The 19,877-nt window shown below is 41.1% G+C and overlaps 1 protein-coding gene across 2 annotated transcripts in view; it reads right to left on the minus strand.

The window, feature by feature from the left end:
- Nucleotides 1-1,151: 1,151 nt before the first annotated feature.
- fbln1 (fibulin 1) overlaps nucleotides 1,152-19,877 on the minus strand; it is a 43,949-nt gene continuing 25,223 nt past the window's right edge. For both annotated transcript variants that reach the window (XM_028032635.1, XM_028032637.1), the window contains 3 exons: nucleotides 18,100-18,245; nucleotides 16,179-16,319; nucleotides 1,152-1,722 (listed from right to left, as the gene is read on the minus strand). In XM_028032635.1, the coding sequence (XP_027888436.1) occupies nucleotides 1,583-1,722; nucleotides 16,179-16,319; nucleotides 18,100-18,245 (427 nt within the window). In that variant the 3' untranslated portion in view covers nucleotides 1,152-1,582. The remainder of the gene's footprint in view (nucleotides 1,723-16,178; nucleotides 16,320-18,099; nucleotides 18,246-19,877) is intronic.

Consider the following 19,877-nt stretch of genomic DNA (forward strand, 5'->3'; position numbering starts at 1 on the left):
ATTGTTGAACATTTGTAATTTAAAAAAAAATCGATTGTGGCCTGTGAGTACTTTCAACTTACCAATTTTGGCTCTCGTGGCAATGCACCTGGTGTAGACAACGCACTATCCCACCAAATGTTGACTCAAAATCAAGACAACATGGTTGACAACCTGCTCTTTAAAAATGTGTGCACTGAGAGAAAACATTTTTGTGGGCTAGTAGCTAAATAAAAACACAACCTCTGAGAAAAGTAACTTTAAATTAGCTTGCGTTTTTATGAATCTATAAAATTACATTGGCAGCATGAAAGATTAACAAGGATAACAATAATTAAGAGGGCTTTGCCTATGGAATGGAATTAGACATGAACATAAGTTAGCAGTACTAAGTCGTCAACAAACAAAATTAGCAGCCAGCTCTCTAGATGAATCCCTTTGGTCAAACTTATTAAATCCAGTTCAGAAAACTAACAAAACTGAGAAACAAGATGGCAGCCATATTTGAAGACCATCTGGCATTTGTAATAGCCACGTTTATTTGTAAAACTGTACCATCTTTTCAACTAACTGCGTAGCATGGCTTTGAATGCTAACGTCTCTAGCTTGGTTGAAACACTTAATAAATAGGACACTCTCGTGTTTTTTCAGCTATTGAAATATTTTCAGAAGGATCTACTATCCTCTTTATCTGGAACACTTTATGCTAACAACACTGTAGCTTATAAAGCTGTGGATTTTGAGAAGAAAGAATGATAGCGCCACAGTTTAGGCGTCTTTATGCCTTCTACGACGGCATCCATTATGGGGAGTTACGGATTTCTGTCTTGAAAGAGATAATTTTGCACCTTTGTATAATAATTATTTGCAGAATACTGCTCAAAATGTTGAAAATTCTTTGTTTAAATTTTAAAGAAAGTAGCTGCCTAAGATCTATAAACATTATCAAACGAGATAATGAAGCAGAACTGAACTTAAGTTGAAGTGGGAAAATATAACCTGTGAAAAACTATGATTAAAAAGATCTTTATGGTCTTAAAGTTCATTCTCTGTTTGGAGACAGGCCAGCAGTGTTTTATTAAAAACCAGAAAACCTGAAACACTCAAATTTGTCAGAAAGAAACAAATATAACAAATCTTCCTTAAGTGATAATGGAATAAAATTCAAAAAGTACTGTAAATAAAATAGTGTTTATTCTGTAGAAAATGCTTAAATACAAAAATACATTTAGCAAGACGAAGAAAAAAAAAAAAAAAAGTGTTGAAGTGTAAGAAAATGATTATTATTAGATCAGTTCTTCACATGCATGCACTTCAAACAAACGGCATATCTGTATCTCTGACATGTGTTTATACCGACAACATAGTGTAAGATCTTTCAGCGATGCTGCACTTTATTTTGAATTTGTCATCCACAAAATAACAGAGCTTTCATCAGAAGCAAGCAGCGGCCATTAATCTCAACGACAGTCAGAAGTATTGACATTGTCAAAACATACAATTAAACCCCTTTGACGCCGAGTTATGCCTTCAGCGTACAACAACATGTACAGTGTTAAGAGTGGATGTTGTTATATGTGTTGTAAAATCTTCTATGTTCTTCTCAGAACCAGAACTCTGACACAAAGACGTGAACATTGATGATGCTCTGGCCAGATTCACCCTGGGTTGTCAGGTTGCGCATGGACAGTTTCAGTACCGTTTCCCTTGGACCAATCAGAGGCTTTACAAGGCGAACAACACCTATGGGAACAAAAACATTTATCATGCCAATGGCAACAGTGTGTTTTTTTTAACACAGTCATGCAATCTTAGGCCGTTATGCCTCAGGTATTTGGTCATTAATTGAAGTTAAAAGTGACTGTGAATCTCACTCGGTGCAACTTTTAAGTGTTTGCTTTTTAGAGAATGCCGTAAACTTCAAAGTTGGACGATTAAGTACTTTTACACAGTGTGTCCCTTTTTCTATGTTGTATTTAAGCCACTTTCTAACTAATTAGGTCAAATCAAAAATTAAATCTTACTCCAAGACGTGTTAAGGACTTTATAAAGGTTCTTTTTGGAGGGAAGACAAATATTTAACCACTTTTTGAAAATGATGTAGAAACAGTTGACTTATTGCACATTCCTAGAAACCACATGATGCATTGCAAGGTTGTTGTGTGTGTCACCAGTCAGAATATACCCTCAATGTATATTCAAGTGTCAATCCCTGTCATCCATACCAATGGATTCTTCAGTTTTATGGTAGGTCGAACTCTATCAGTGCAAGATATATTAACCAGCAAACTACCACGACATCAGATGTCCAAATCCAACTGCACATAATTTAGAGTTACTTGCAGTTTTGATAGGCATGTTTTCTTGTGGCACAGGCGTTATGTCAAACAGAGACCGGTGCCTTTAGGCAACACGGCTTTGACAAATAGTTCGGGGTCCTTCACCAACAAGTGAGCAAGGTTGGTTCCAGGTCAGCACTGTCAACTAAAATGTGGATTACACGGCCCAGCCTCCTGAGAAATAGGTCTCCGTTTTACGTTTCTGGGAACCAGAAATATGTGCAACTCGTATGTTCTACTCGTGAGCATCACACTGGTTTCTGAACGCGTGCCGACATGCCTTATTTCCTGGCTACTAGGATGGTATTTAATACAGAGTCGTGCATTTTTCCCTAACCCAAATAGGTATTTTAATGTCCTGACCATTAACAAGGTAATTTATTTTATTTTGTTGCATATGTGAAACCGCGTATGCTTCGGTTCATGTGTGGGACCAAATCATTTGTATAAAAGAGGGAGGGAAAAGGCCAACGTATGGATTTATTGCTGTGTTAAACCGTGATAAGGGAAGGTAAAACAAGAGGTCAGGAAAAGGTTCCTGGAGAACAGTCAATTCAAAAAGCCTTTGTGTTGTTGGAACAATCTGCCCCACCAATCAGTTTAGCTGGTTGACTTAAAATAAAAAATAAAAATACATAAAGCCTGTTGTGTACAAAAACAAACAAACAATAAACAAAGTACCAAAATACTAAAAGCGGATATTCTCTTTGCAGTGTCTTGAAACACTTGTTTTGAAACTGCATTGAGTCAATGTGTTCTCTGTTTGCCAAAATTATCTCAGTTATTGCATTAGCTTAGAGAAACTGTCAATTTAATCTAGTTGTTAGAAATAAATCAGCCTGAAATGATCTAATGTTTGTAGGAACATCCTCCAGTTGCTGCTGTTTGTATCATATTGGCACACAGATGTTTCCTACCGATACGGATAATCGTTCTGTAATCATTGAAAGTTTCTGTACCTCAACCATCAGTTTCAGCCTTTCTGTAGAAAAGATAATATCAAAACTTTATTCACATTATTAGAAGGGCGAGAAGTTAAAGGTGAGAGGTTTATCTGTACGGAGCACAGCGAACTTCTGAACATACGATTGTGTGTGCGAATCTCATACAGAGGAATCAGAAGAAATTGTGGAATAAAAACACTTTTGTTAACTACTAATTTGAATTGATTACACCAAAGCACTGAAGGTTTGAGGTTTTTATTTCTTTTCATGTGTCATGACTTGACTAATGCAAGATCGTATTGTAGGAGCCTCTGTATAGGATGCCAGGACTTCTCTTTGGCAGAATCATAGATACATTTTGTATTTGAACAACACAATATATAGGATACAATCAATTTCAATCTACCAGGATCAAGTCTGTATGCTCAATTTGGAGGTGAGTGCTCTTCACTCCAGCCAACAGCATTATTCCAACAGAGAGACCAGCACATACATAGGAAGCCAAAACATGGAGTGTGTTTCTTGTTTTTGCTGGCCTAGTAGGACTTTCTTGTTGTATAAGTCATACAAAAAATTGCTTAACCCACCCCTTATTATTAGCACAACACTCAGGAAGTGTACAGCAGATGTCACGGTCAGACAATGGGGAAGTGGGTGTTTGTCCTGTAAGATTGTCATAAAAAAAAATACCTCATAATAGCGCACACGGGGTCAGTACGACCCCGCCGGACCGCACATGGTAAAAAGCTCGTGGGGTCCAAATGACAGGCTGCATTTACACGCTGAAAAATAAAACCAGTATTTTGAAATGTTTCCACTCTAGGACCTGTTTTCTAAAGGATCTGTATATTTGATTTGTGTATATCACAATAAAAAAAGTGCAGCATAGTTTAAAAACCGAAAAAAATAAAGTTCTCGTTTCTGGTTTCCCAAAATGCTGGATCTGTGTGGACACATGGCCTAAATGACCAAAAAGATTTGCGGATGTATTACATTTTGAGATGGGGTCTAAGAGACGCTTTTGAATAATACCCCTTGTAAAACTAAGTAGATGTAGGACTGTAAATTGTTAGCCAGTTCACTTGGAACCTAGTGATTTATAAGATTTAAAAGCCAAAAAAAAATCAATGTTTTACTTATCACATTAATTTCAAGTCTATTGTGTACTCTGCTTCTTTTAGATGAGCTAAGAAATAAAGTGAGTCCCTAATGATCTTTAAGAAATAGTTATGACAAAACCTCACAAATCAGAGATGAATTAAAGTCAAAAGTAAAATAGATGACAGAATAAACACAGTGTTACAGAGCATTACTGAATTTCCTGGGAATTCACTGGGTGCTGTTTTTAAGTGAACATGCGATTACGGGACGTGGGGGGCTGGTGTCAGTATTTATGCAGGCTGTCAGCAGGCCTTTCCCTTCACGGGGTTGGTGACATTTCAGCTTTGGTCTGTTTGAACACAACCACTCACATGTTCTTGTACTGCACCTTACAACACCCTATTTCTTTCTCCTCCTGTCATTTCTGTTTCATTTATTCAGAGTCGGTAAATCACTCAGACTGTTAGATGAATGATTCCATAGCTTAACTCGGCGTGGATAAAAAATGACGAGCGATCGCTTGCCTACATTCATCAGAATTACGAGGCTCCTCTCTGTGACACTTTGAAACTAGAAGCGAAACACATTTGGTTGTCATCCACAACAAGGGGAACGATGATCCGTAACGTGCCAGCCACGACGTCCTTTGGGACACTGGCATTGTAAATCGATGGATCCCCCACCCACTCATTCTGCCTTTTCCCCCTCGCCTTCTCTCTCTTCCCTTCCTGCGGGGGCCTGGTGTTTGTGGCACCATCCCTGTGGCCCACAAGGGTAAATGAATCCCATGTGTTTGATGGAAAGGAGCAGTCACGCAATCCAGCCATGAAGGCATTCCTCCAGGAATCCTTCTTAAACTCAAGGAAGGATAAACTTGCGGCACTGGATCTGTTTTCTTCTCCTCTCTCTCTCCCTCTCCTTCATTTTATTTCACTTTCTCATCCTTCTCCGAGTTTGATCTGAGGGCAAGCAAGAAAATTGAGGTGATTGTGGCGATAGGCGTAAGGAAGAGCGGGAGCTGGGGCCCCCTCGTACCGGCGTTACCTCCCTTGTTTTGGTGTTTTGGAACGCCGTTGCATGGCGAAAATTGACAGGAGAGGCACGTGCCCGAGGTTTTATTGTTTCCAAATCCTTGACGTGATCCAAAAGGTCTCAGGTCTGTGTAAGCACCAGCTGAAAACGACCGTCAGGGGAAGGTAGCATTTTAAGTCTGGAGGTCGTTTTCCGACTGAAGCCAGTGGAGATGCTGCACAACCGTGAGTTGACAGAAGCAAATTATTAGCGAAGTTCCAAAGTTCAGTATTTATTTGTTGAATCGATTCAAATGTTTTAAATGATGCGGAGGGTAAATTTGGCTGATGCTTAATGAGGGCAGAGCACTTGTTAATCAGGGTCAACAAGATTTTCCTGCAAAACTCCTGCCGAGTGTTTCTATGAAAACATCCTAAACAATCTAACCACATAAGAAAACACTTAGCAAAATACAGGGAAACATTATATCCACACTAATGTTTCTTAAGGATTTCTAAACACAGCAATATGTGGAATGTGTCTGAGGCCTATTAGTGTATTGTAAATTTGTTTTGTGGTCTAATTAGCGTAATAAGTGTTCGCCTATGAACAAAAAGTCTGTTATAATGCCCCTTAACGGCTCCAGATTTCTTCTGAGGCTGTGGTGGGAAATTAAAAGACTTTTAAACCCCAAAACTGTTTGAATTTTGTTTGCTGTAGGGCGTAGCACAACGCATAAACGGCGATCACAGTTATTGCAATGTCAAGTGGCATTGGAACAATATGGCATTGGTTTGTGCATTGAGCATTTTTGCTTTGATTGTGAAAAGTGTTTGGTCGTTTGCAACGTTCAGCGTGAAAGATTTTGATGCTTAAGTCATTGTGCGTGACCTTTTGGGAGCCTTTTGTCGAATCCTGACTTGGTGATTCGGTGTTTCCGTAAGCTTTCCCCATCAAAAGCAGAGCGCCGCCTTCAATGAGGGGAAAGCATCAGCTAACAGCTGGGCCTCATTGCGCTCAAAGCGAACCTGAGGCGAAACCACAACCGCACTCCCGTCCTGAACATTTCATCCAGATGAAAAGTCAAAAGGCCACGCACAACAGGTTCACTTTGATTAGCTAGCACACAACAGGGGCCTTATAAATAATAAACCCGTGGAGACCATGAAAACTTAAAAATTTAAATTAAAAATGAATCTCGGGCCTGGTCCGTCAGAGGAGACGTTTACAGTTAAAGTCCTGAAGAAGTTTGCGGTCCACCTCCCGTTCAAGGAGATATCAACCACCAGGTTCAAAGGTGACTCCACTGGTCCTAACAGCCACCACCAAACAGCTGTACAATCCATCTGCTCGCTTTGCAGAAAAAAGAAAATCAAATAAATGCCTGTGAGTAGCTGAGACAACCTCACAAATGCCAGTAGGCATTTGTCATCCTTTATAGCCACAAGGTCTGCAGTATTGAAGGCTTACATGTAAACAGTACAATTTCAGGGTTTCTTGGTTTCTACAACTCGGCGAGACATTGGATGGGAAAATCTAAAATGAATGGGTTTCACACCAGAAACAAATGAAAAGCATGTACTGACTTCGCCGCAGTATTGTTTAATGACACATTGGCTACGGCGCGACGGCGCGTCCACGGGAGCCAAGTGGAGAAGTGCTTGAATGGTTTACTTTAACGTCACTGCAGTGAAATGCGTTCAGCGTCTTTCACTGACGGCTGCTACTTTATTAGGTACCACAGTTCAATTCGTCATTCACACAAATGGTAGGTGAGCCAATCACACGACAGCAACTCAGTTAATTTATTTGTAGAGTTGGCGAAGATGACTTGCTGAATGTTTAGCTTAGCACCTTTAATAAAGGCAGTTCTGAAGGCAAAAGAGGTTCAACCAGTACTGGAAAGGAACATCCACAATAAAGTGTGGTCTACCAGGGCTGAGCGATAATCACAATATAAGCGTGTCATATCAGTCGATATCAATCATTTTTGATTTTTGACATAAATATCTGAAATCCTGCCAAACCACTGATGTGACCTTGACTTTTTGTTGTTGCTAGGTAACCAATGAGTGAGTTAGTTTATGGCACCGACCTTGCTTAGCTGGCCGTGAAAGGTTGAGCTGCTAAAGCCTTTGCTCTGCCTACATCCCCCAGAATGCTGTGCGGTTCTGGGTCAGAGTTCAGTGAAATTATTGAACATACCAGTGGACGTATTTTCAATTGATAGTGGTTATGTATCCATTACAATATGTATTGTTGTTGATTTATTGCCTCGCCCTACATGTTAACAAGTGTTTTACTCTCATTAATTTTCTCCTAAAATACACAGTGAAATAAAATTAGCTTTTATCAAAACGTTATTGATATAGAAGTCCTTCAGATTTTGGAGATCAAACAGTCACACAAGTCAGATGGTCAAAAGGCCTGTCACAATAAATCAATTAATCGCATGATAAATGAAAACAAATTCAATCATTTTTATTTGCATAATTTATCGTTTTCCTCTTTCTACCAAAAACTGGATGATAAGATTCTTCAATCTGGTGTTAACTAGTCCTTTTATTTGAAGGACATGAAAAAATGTGACTCATAATTCATTTATTTGTTTTCCTCTGTTGTTTATTTTGGATATTTAAAATGTCTTCCAGTTGCAGTGTTAAATATTCAAAGTAAAGTTTATTCATCTTTGAGAATGTGTTCTTGCATTATTCTGCCTTTACCATTGTATTGCTTGAAAATGGTCTCAAAGCAACAATATTATTGTTTATCGCAATAACTTCTGGGACAATTTATCATTCAGTAAAATTTGTTATCGTGACAGGCCTAAAGGTCAGTAATAATTTTCATCACTTTGTGTTCTGACAACCAACTAGTCGCTGCCTCTACCGCCTCCATTAAGTTTTATTCTTAGTCTTAAATCACTTTCCCCGTTAGGAAACCGACACATTTCAGTTCTGATAATCGTTCACTGAGGCTGACTTAACAATCCTTTTAAACTTCCAGGCAAAGCAACCGGACCAGCTACGTTCAAGCGGAGCGCTCATGCCTCTCTGGGGTAAGATCTTGCGTTTACAACCTTTTCGCTGCTACGCAGACGGACGGTTAGGTCAGGCTATCCAAACACAGCGCTGACCACGGTGGAGAGCAAGTGGGATGCGTGTGCAGTCCAGCTCGGTAAGGCCAACACATGTGGCTTGATATTTTAAGGTCAATTAACAGAGAGTCATTGTCACTGATCTCTTCAGTGGCTCGTGGGTTGTTGCTGGACAGTGACTGGTGACATCACTGGTGAACAGTAGCCTAAAGGCCACGGATATGTTCTTTTCTTGGGTATTCAGTTTTTAGCAGCTGTGGGCCAGAGCAGCTGAGATGACATAACACGCACCATTATCTTTACCACAACCTTTCCGCAGCAACACAAGCAACCTTTCAAAGCCATAGCTTGGAGGCATAAAATAGCCTGAATGAAAAATGGCAGCGGAAGAAAAACTTGCTTTGTCTGCACTTTGAATCGAGCGTCTTTAATAAAGTCTTCTAAAATGTTGTAAATGGAGCAAAGCATGGACTTGCTGATGAGCTGCTGAGGTCTTTTTGGGTTTTGGTGTGTCACACATGAGGCATGCAAGTAAGCTCCAGTAATTTTGTAGCTTTAATGGCTATCTAAACAAAACTTGAGAACACGCTGTTTGAAAGCATTTGACTAACGTTTTCATTTGATTCTTTAAAGTTCATATTCGAGAGATAAATGTGTCACTGTGAATTATGTGCACAATTTTGTTGCAGATAATAATAAGAAAAGAATCCCCTGCTTTGCTGAGGACAGGGAAAATGATAAGAAATGTCTGACAGCGAGTTATGTGAATAGTTTTATTGTTAATAAGAAGAAAACATCTTCACTGCACAACACTGTCATTCCCAGTGATGGAAAAAGTTCTTGACTCTAGTATTTGAGTGAAAATATTGATACTCGTGGCCAAATCTTTCTCAATTACAAGTAAAAGTTGCTCACTCAAAGGTTTACTCCAGTTTAAGTGCTTAAGTACTTACCCTTTGGAAATACTTCAGTATTCAGAAGTACAAATTATGTTTGTGCTGTTTTGTGAGTGCAGAACCACTCACCATTTACTGAAACCACCTAATGATGCACTGACATGTAGAATCACTCTGACACAAGATGTCTACACCACCTGTTTAAACTTGACACCATTTTCTGTGTGTTATTATTACTTAAAACGTCCCACCCCTCAAAAAAAACAAAAAAGAACCAGATTTTTTTCTCCTCACAACTATAAGTAATGGTAACTACAATACCGTATTTAACACAGAAACTTAAAAACATCAAACATTGAACTAAGATGTGGCCGCTGGTTTCTCCGCTTGAGTTTCTCTAACCGGCCCCATTGCCGAGTTTTGTGTGAATGGAAGCGGGAGCTTTGCTCGCCACACTTAACGAGGATGATGTAATTACAAATCCCAGGTGTGAGCGGCGACTGTGATTAAGCTCCCAGTCTGGTGAGGAGCATAGCGTGTGGCCAATTGCATTTGAGTAAAGAAAACCATCAACGGCGGACTACAAAACCACGTTGAGCCAAAAGGTACGAGTAATGACAAGCTTCCAAGAAATATAGTGGAGTTGAAAGTCACGGTCCACCGCCGGACCGCCATGTTTCACTATGGGTATGGTGTGTTGAGAGTGAGTGCAGTGTAAGTGCATGCAGGTCAAAAATTGGGAGTATAAATAGCCTGAATAAAGAGATTAGACTGAAAACTGATTCTCCACATTTTGAATCAGGATCCTTCAGTAATTTCACTGAACTCTCAACTAAACGGAGTAAAGCAACAAGTTGATGAGCCGTCAAGGCACTTTCCTTTTGAGTTTGGCACGTCGCATGAGAAATATGAAGAAAAGCACCGGGGGTAAAAAAATGTATATTTAACAGTTAGCCAAACAAGACGGGATTTTTCTAAGAACGCGTTGTTTGAAAGCACAAACTTAACAATGAATTTAAATTAAACAGATCCCACAAACCCCAGGCAGGCGAATGGATCAGGATGACTTACGGAGACAGTTTTATTGCAAGTAACATGTACTTTGTGTTCACACTGCGTACGTGGTTTGTCCCTATGACGACGTCTCTGCATGGTTATCTGTTCATCGGTAAGTCTGACTGTGGCGGACCACCCTGAGGGCCGCGGGAAGTTAGGGGGAGCGCAGCGTGTGTGTGACTGGAATCGCTGGGTGGAGAAGGCCCTGGTTCTGATTAGCCCCATAAATCTGCTCAACAAGTATTCCTCATGGGCTTGGCGCTCTCTGGTGGGCCCCTTGCAGCTTTGTTGGGATTCATCCGCCGTCCAGGCCGGAGGAGCTGACCGTCTCGGAGCCAAAAGCTCCAGCAGGTCAGAAAGTAGTCATGTCTCACACTGAGAGCTCACATTCCACCCGCTGCTGTCGGCCGCGCTGCCGGACGATGACTACCTGGACCGAGCTCCTTCTTCTCTTTGTTTATCGAGCTCGCTTTCATCAGCGCTCCGTCAAACCAGCCGCAGAGGCGCATCTACACCGGCGTATGAAAAATGACCAGAATTTAGCGTTGCCGTCTTAAACGCTCAGTTCCTCCACATGATGTATGTGTTTCATGAAAAAAAAACAAAAAAACGGGGGCTTTGTATTATGTGCAATTTCCAGTAAGATACAAAAAAAATTACAGCATAATAAAAACAGTTATTTTCCCACACAGCAAAGATTAACGGCACAGTAAAGTCCTCCCGTGACAATCGCTCATGAAGAGGAGTTACTCAGAGAAATCCAGTGGATGACTAAGCGTGCTGTCTTTGTGATTCCACAGTTGTCTCTTGATTGTCTATAAAGTGGATTTACACACACTGAAACGAGTCATGGAGCTGTGTTCATATGTATGTTTTGTACAGTTAAAAGATTTTAACACAATTTCCCATCAAAACAGAAAAAGAAAAAATCAAATAAAGGCCCAGTGATACGTGACGTATTCATCGAGCCGACCTTAACATGTAAAGACAGGGAAGATGTGTGTAATTCAATGGAAGGCAGTAAAAACAGAGCAATAGGAGGATTTATTCTGTTAGGCTATCAGGGAGCCGGTGTATTAATCCAACAACTGACCGCTACACTTAATCATCCCCAATATCAGCTCCGATCAGACAACCTTCCCCCAATTAAAAGTGCTTCAGCATGAGCTATGCATTTCATCATTTATTGAGTTTCCATGGGTTAACCTCAACACATATTTTTAGATTTCGGTAGTAGTAACTAGTTAAATTTTACTTGAGTAACTTTTCAGAGAAAGCGTACTTTTTACTATTCTGAGCTTTGTGCTTCTACTTCAGTAAACTGTCTGGATACTCTACACATTGTGAGTAACTTCACTGAGCGAAGAACAAACTTGTCTCAACCAAAACTGCCCCAGAGACAGACATGCACAGCAGTTTTATACTGAAAGAGACTGATTTTGAAAAAGGTTTCTTTTTGCCTGATTTTGTTGTTTTGTAATTATTTATATTAATTATTTCCATTTTGGTCATTAAAATAGCAAAATTTAAACATAACTTTATATTTTGGTCTGTCCAATGATGTAATTTTGACATATTAAATGAGTGTGTTTTTTGACCAGTTACCTGAGTCACCTTTTTTACCAAATACACTTTTTACTCTTACTTAAGTAAGAATAGCACTACTACAACATATTTTTACTCACGTTAAACTGAAGAGAAGAAATCCAAGAAATGACTTGAATTACATTTTTGGATGCTCAACCCACCTCTATTTATTCTCTTGTAAAGTCTAACTGTGGCAGACCTTGTGTGTCGTTTGCTCTCTACCTGAAGGAATCCTGTGGCGTTGCTACCACACCACCGTGGTTTTTCAATAGGGGTACTACTATAGGGTTACTACTCCAAGTCCTACTATTGGGGTAAATAGTAGGTGTTTGATCAGATTATGATCGTGTCTGCCAAGTCCTGAGAGACCGTCCTGTTTGCTCAGATGCGCGAGGCCCTGGGGCTCGTCATCCAGATGAACCAGAGACAGATGGCTCTGGACTGAGAAATAACAGCGTGGCTCTCCCGCTGGGTTGTGCGTTTGGCCAGAGTTGCACTTATGTGTGCTGGTTTGAGTACAGTGCCTTGCTAAAGTGTGCTTATTCCTTGGATTTTTCTTTTGTTTGTTTTTACTTCACAACCACAAACTTCAGCATATGTAATCAGGAAGTAACCGACTTGAGGTAGCTTATAATTGTGAAGTGGAATTTAAAAATTCGTGGCTTTCAGCAATATATTGTAAGTAAACATCTGAAAAGGTGGCACACATTTGTATTCAGCCCCCTTTACTCTGGTGCCTCTAGAAAAATCAGAGCAACCAGTTGGCTTTAGAAATCACTTAATAAATAAGAAAAAATACTCCATTTGTGTGAGACATTTTGTCAAATGAATATACTTTTAAACTATTTTACAGTAGATCTGACTGTACGCTTAAGCTGCTAAAAGTTTTCCAGCAGGATTGTATTTCATTTAACGTAATTGCTAAAACTGTCACTGTGCCGTGACAGTATGAGACAAATGATCTCTGAATAAAATCGAGCTCTTCTGCCGTCTCCACATGCTAACTACAGAAATACACAGCTCCATCAGAAAGAACCAATCAGCGGCAGGAGGAGGGTGTTAGTGCTGTCAATTCCCCTAATGTAGGGGCTGTCATGAATGCTCAAGCTAGTTAGCATGGCCACCGATGACAGCAGATAAACAGTTTTACAATATGGGTAAGTTGTTTCTTCGCCATTAGCACTTTTAATGCCGCGTACAGGAGCATGACTCCTCATGACTCTGATTGGTTGTCTTTTTACCGGGAGCGCAGAATTTCTTCAGACGGCAATAATAGCTTGGAGGATGTAGAGGAGCTTTAGTTTTTTTTCACAGGTTATCTACCTCATATCATACTGTCACAACATAGTTACAATTTTAACAAATATGTTCAAAAAATATCATAAACTCCATCTTTATAGCAAACTAAACGGGACTGGAGTGAATGCATCCTCCTTTTCTTTCTACTTCACACTCACGCACTACTTTGTGCTCATCTGTCACACCGAATCCTAATAAAATGATCAGATAATTTGCAATGTAACAAAGATATGAAAAAGTTGTATCTTCCAATCAAATTATCTAACGAGAACTTTTCTTAAAAGCCAAAAGCACATATTTAGGATTCCTAATTGGCTCGTTTGACACTTTTAATATCTCAAAAGAGGGACAAAATGAATGGGAGCGACGGTAGTTTGAGCCGACACACGTTCATCACTGGAGCCTGAATGTCTGCTGCTGTTCACGTCCCACCAAACCGTTATACAACCGATGGAGTCACTGTAGACGCTGGAAACTAAGCTTCCTTGTGTGACACATCAGCGAGCCTCATACAATGATTAAGCAACACTAGCGTCTGCAGGCCAAAGTACCAGCGGCGCAAATTTAAAAAAAAAGAAAAAAGAAAGAGAGACAGAAAGAGGCGCCATCATCACACCATGACCACTACACATTTCAGTAAGTAAGTTAGTGACCTCAGGTTCCAGTGAGCCGGGGTGCCTTTGGGTTTTAGAGGTGTGATGAGCGAACTGCTGCTAACACGGACCAAGCTGCATCCAATAAGCAAAACGATGGGTTCGGGAGAAAAACGGCTCCTAAAAAACAGGCCTTTCATGTGGTTGTCAGTTTAAGTGCTCTAATGCTCGGCGAGACACTGAGGCCTATCGTGAAGAAATGGAACAATGCATTCAACCACATGAAGCAAAGAGTCACAGGATTACTTCTGCACAGATTTTTTTCTCCTTATTTTCTCATTGTCTTACTGTCTCACTTTGTGTCTCTTTCTCTCCCTGCTGTTTTATTTGCATTCCTTCCACTGTACACACACACACACACACACATAGACACATACACACAGACATTGTCTATGAAATTGAGCACTAATATAAACAGGGAATTAAGCAAGATCTTCTCTGTACACACACACCCAAATGGATAGACCGATTACTGACGCCGAATTACACCATTGTGAATTCCAACAAAGCATGCCATTTGAAATAAGTGCGTACAATTATAAAATCTGCAGAGATCTGTATGAATTATTACCCCCAACTGCTATTTTTCTCCCACCTCTTTCTATAAATTTGGGCGTGTTTGATCAGCGCACATCTGTTTCTCTAAGTTCACAAGTGTGAAAGAATTGCGTGCGCTCCTAATCCAGCATTCGCCCGTTGACAGCCACATTTTTTCTCCTCGTATAACCCCGCTCCTCCTCGTCTCCTCTCCCGCTCCGCAAAGGCAGATGTGCATACTGACAGCCAATCTCTTCATCCGTTACAGAGACAAGAACTTTCTTTGTACAACCAGCTCCTCCCTGCATCTCAACAGAGAAACAATAGACTGTAAAAAAGAAAACTAAATTCATCCATCCGTTGTCTTCCGATTATCCGGGGTCGGGTCACGGGGGCAGAAGCCTAAACAGGGAGACCCAGACGTTCCTCTTTCCAGCCACTTGGGCCAATGCCTTTGGATGGATCCCAAGGCGTTCCCAGGCCGGCTGATATACATAGTACCTCCATCGTGTCCTGGGTCATCATGTGGGTTGCCTTTTGGTGAGACGGGCCTGGAACACCTCTGCACGGGAGACCTCAACTGGCTCAACTGAGGAGAATGCTGAGTGCCTCCCGGATAACTGAGCTTCTCACCCTATCACTATGAAAGAGCCTTACACCTTGTGGAGGAAACTCATTTTGGCCACTTCTGGTCACTACCCAAAGCTCGTGACCATAGATGAACGTTGGAACAAAGGTTGACCAGTAAATGAAGAGCTTTCCCTTTTGACTCAACTGTTTCTTCACCACAAAAGACCGGTACAGCGCCTCTGCATCACTGCAGATGCAGAACCAATCCACCTATCGATGTCCCACTACATTTTCCCTCATTCGTGAACAAGACTCCAAGATACTTAAACTTCTCCACTTGAGGCAGGATCTCTTCCCCAATCCGGAGAAGGCACTGTGCCATTTTTTGGCTCAAGACTCTTGGCTTTGGAGACACTGATCCTCATCCAGGCCACTTCACTCTCTGCTGTGAACCACACTAGCGAAGGTTGTAGATCCCAGCCTAATAAAGTCAGTAGTACCACATCATCTGCAAAGAGCAGAGATACGATCCACCTTGGCTGCAACTGGACTCTGTCCATTAAAGTGAGGAACAGAATTGGTGACAAAAGGAAACCCTAGCAAAGGCCAACTATCACCGGAAACGAGTTGGACATCCTGCTGGCAGTGCAGACGAGATGCCTGAGCCTCCTCAGCTGACTCCTTTCAGTGTGGATAAGCAGTGGCTCTACAAGTCCCTCTGGGTTGATCTGGTTCAGTGTTCCACAACCAGAATGAAAGCCTCTCTGTTTCTCCTGAACCCGATGTTTGACTGTCCAGCAGACCCTCTACTCCAGACCTCCCTAACAAACCTTACCAGGGAGCTTTCATTGTGTGATCCTTCTCTAGTTTGAACACAGCCTTTTTAAATAAGGGGACCAAATATAAATTTACAAGATGCTTGAAGTCTGTCATGACAGTATGCTGAAAAGTTCAAGTATTCATTGTGAATACTTGCGCAAGGCACTATAACTTTACTTTTAATAAGAAAACTACTTCCTTTGAGAAAACCAGAATGCTGTGTCTGATCACAGATGCCAGAGGGTGGTAAATGTTACATAACAAAACTGCTTTTGTGTGAATCTACTCACCCACATACACTCCATTCTCCACTCGCTTGATGATGTCAAAGGCGTTCTCTATGTTGCCCTCTAGGATTTCAAACTTGACGTCATAAGTACCTAAGTGGTACGATCCGTAAGCCGGAACTGTCGTTCTCAGGAAAACGATTTCTGTTGGAAGATAATCAAGGACAAAAAAAAAATCACTTTTAGGACCTAAATCCTCATAAGGGTTCTTCTGCCAGACTTGTACCACATGATATACTGAAAGATGCTGTGGTCTGTGTTTTGTTGTATACTGAGAGGGTCACAGAGAGTTTGAAGCTTTTCAGTACCGCTGCTCAACTAAAGTGCTTTCAGTCCTTTACACCCCAACGTGGAGCTTATGAAAGATGACAAGGGCTTAACTCTCTGAGACACTCAGCATGTCTTAAGACAGGCACTGCATGCCGGCCAATAGATGCTTGTCAGCTGTCACCGTCTGCAAATAATTACAGTGGTTGCTTCTATTCAGGCAGCATGACAATAACGCTCAGCTAGAGGGCTGCCAGTGTTGTTTTTTTTATTGGAGAAGATGGAGTCATGAACTGAAAAAGACCAGGGACCTAAATTGAACATGTTTTTTGTTTAGTGTAGTGCCTCAATAGTATTTAGAACAGTAGAACAATTTTTGTTGTTTATTTTATGGTTCTAGCCACGTCTTGTTCCAGCTCTGTGCTGGAAATGTACACTTGTATTTTTTTACAAAAGCATGATACTAAAAGTACCAATAACATTTCAATTTTTCTGATTATTATGTAAGGAAGAATATGTTGGGGGAGTTTTTTTTACATAATTTTCCACATCAACATCTAATAGAAGAATGCATCCAGTATCTTTTTGCAAAGGTTACATGTTTTTTTTCTTTTATTTTTTAAACCTAAAAATAAAAATAAAATAGTGGGGGGGTGTTTTAAATCACAAAATATAAATAGATATTTATTGCAACTTACAAGCTGTAATTCAAAAGGGCATGGAACATCTGTGGTTCCAAATTAGTTTTATTCAGCTGGACTCAGGGCAAAAATGGGTCCTTAGGTTGTAAAGGCTGCAGATCACTACCTTCTCTCTGGCCAACATCAATCTGTCCTTCAAGGGTTTCCTCTTGCAAATTTCGATTGATGGTTAAACAAGTGCAGTGTCTTTGTGACTGAAGGGCCATGAATGTTCAAATCAGGGGAAATAAAAACCTGCTGCAGGATGTGTGATGGCATTTTATTGATATTGGAGACTTTTTTAGCATCCTGCAGTCTGCTTACATGGTGAAATTAGTTGGAGTCAGTTCTTGACATATTAGCAGTTGAAAGGTCTTCCACTTGTAGACTATTTATGTACTGTGGATTGGCTGATTTCAAATTCTTTGAGGCCACTTATCACAGTGTCTCTTATTGTAGGTAATTTTTGCTCAAAAAATTAGTTAAAAAGCTAAAGCTAGCTTAAATACTATCCTCAAGTTGCCTTATCTTATCTTGTGACGTTTAAAGGTGACAAAAGCAAATGTATGAAAATCTGCATGTGTGCAAATGCTTTTGAAGAGCACCGTACAATTACATTGAGCTGGACAATCTTTAATTGTAGTGAGTTGTGTTAATCTAGACTGTCTATGGAGTTGTAATCTAACTGGACTAAAATAGATTATATTAGAATGAATAGGACAGAACAGATGTGCGTTGAATTGGGCCTGTTTGATTTTTCTTTACCGGGACCTGTGATGAATTTTATCAAGGATTGGTCACATAAAAAAAGATGACATCGGACGCATGTCGCACAGGGATCCATGCTAACTGCTAATCTGAGTTTAACATACAGAACCTTTTCTCAAGTTTTTGCACTTCTCTGCTGTTTGTTTTACTTGTCGGATCCTGCAAAAAAAAAGAGAAAGGAGGAAAGATAGAGGTGAACGTGAACCTACCCTCTGACCTTGTGAACTCTCTGAGGGTGGGCAAGGAGAAGAAGGTGTGGGCCATGGAGAGCGTGGGGTCCAGAACGCAGGCGATGTCATTGGGCAGGCAGGATTTTATACAGCGGACCGTGTCAGATCGTTCGAGCGTCGGAGTTCTAAAGGAGAGAATAAATCACACACTCCGACAAAATTCACAAACACCGAAGGCCCTCTCACTTAGGTGCTTTCTATTTCTAGTTTTCAGAGTCAAATGTCTTTGCTCTCTAAAGCTCACAATTACAAGCTACTCGAAGAGTTCTGCCCACTACATAATCAAGAACTCAGTGGGATTCCCTCCATGGCTGCTACACAAACACTGTCTGTTCAAGACGGCAAGGGTGCTGGATTTAGCCCTCAGCATTAGGAATAATCAAAATCCGTGCGGTTAGGAAGAATAATAAACCAGGAATGGCCAACAGCTCGTGCTACAGCCAGACTTTATAACTTATGGAGACTCGCGCCGCCGTCGACGCTCTTCTGATGCCCCCTTGTCACGCTGTGTGGGAAATGAATTACTGCGCTCACAAAGAATGATTCACAACCTGCTCAGGGAAAATATTTGGATTTGCAAAGCATCCCCAGCTTCACATCAGATAATCTCCTGAGGAGGATTTATGTAGCAAGGGAATGTTCTAAAAGACTCCTAAATTGTGAGCAACATGACTCGACAACTCCCCGTCCTCTCCCCCTGGGGCCGCTCTCATCCTATTATTTAGGACTTTGTTTATTCCACAGATTAATCAGTGACAGGTCGGAGACACTGGAGGCTTCTAAAGCCAACGCCACCTGGAACATCGCTTTTCACTTCCTGTCTGCCGCAAAAGGAGTTCATGAGATGCTCTGAACGCATTAACGCCCTCATAAATCAACACCTTGTCTATGAAACAGCGAGGAAGTTTTAAAAGAAAAAAACGATGCCTTGATGTTAAATTAGGCCGCTCACGGTTGGCCTTCACAGAGGAAAGATGTCAGTCTGTGGTTATATTGGGTTACAAAAACATGAGAGTTGCCATGTACGGGTCAATTTAATGCGCACGGGCGGTCACACAGCCACATGTGAGTCACGGGGCTGTGGATCTCTGGTGCTCCTTGGGGGACCCATCCCGCCGCAGCTCCAGCGGCCGAGCCCAGTTGGACCTGTGGCGCGGAGAGGAGCCCCTCCGACAGAAAGTCAAGCCGGCACAATAGGGGCTTGTAATTAGCAATTAGCGGGCGGGTCCAAGTTTTGCTTTGGTCCAGGCCAAACCCACAAAATGTTCTACTAGTTTATAATACCGCCGCCTGAGCGGGGCTCTGGAGGACGAGGTGAAAGCTGCTGAGGTAGGGAGTGGATTTATGAGAAGACGGCAAAGCATGAACGGACCCCCGCTGTGCGCGGCACTCTTTACAGCGCCACGCAAAAATATTTGGAAAGGATTTTTCTTTTCATTCTTCTTTTTTTTTTTTTTTTTATCCTTCACACCAAAATTTATGTGTATTTTGTATGGTAGTGCAAATTTTTTTCTGCGCAAATTCAAACTTTCTGACAGGATGGAAATTGTCTGTGAAGAGCCATTTTTCAGGTTTAGCCATAGATTCGGTCCAGACTTTAACTGGACCATTCTGCCACACAAACATGCTTGGATCTAAAATGTTTGCTGCTCTAAGGCTGTCCTGTTGAGAAGCTGTGTGTCTCTGCAGCTCCTTACCTTTCAGCATAACGCATATTTGTATGGCTAACTTGATTTCCATTCATTGGATCAACCTGT

This window comes from Xiphophorus couchianus, chromosome 2, assembly GCF_001444195.1.
Source record: "Xiphophorus couchianus chromosome 2, X_couchianus-1.0, whole genome shotgun sequence".
Classification (NCBI taxonomy): domain Eukaryota; kingdom Metazoa; phylum Chordata; class Actinopteri; order Cyprinodontiformes; family Poeciliidae; genus Xiphophorus; species Xiphophorus couchianus.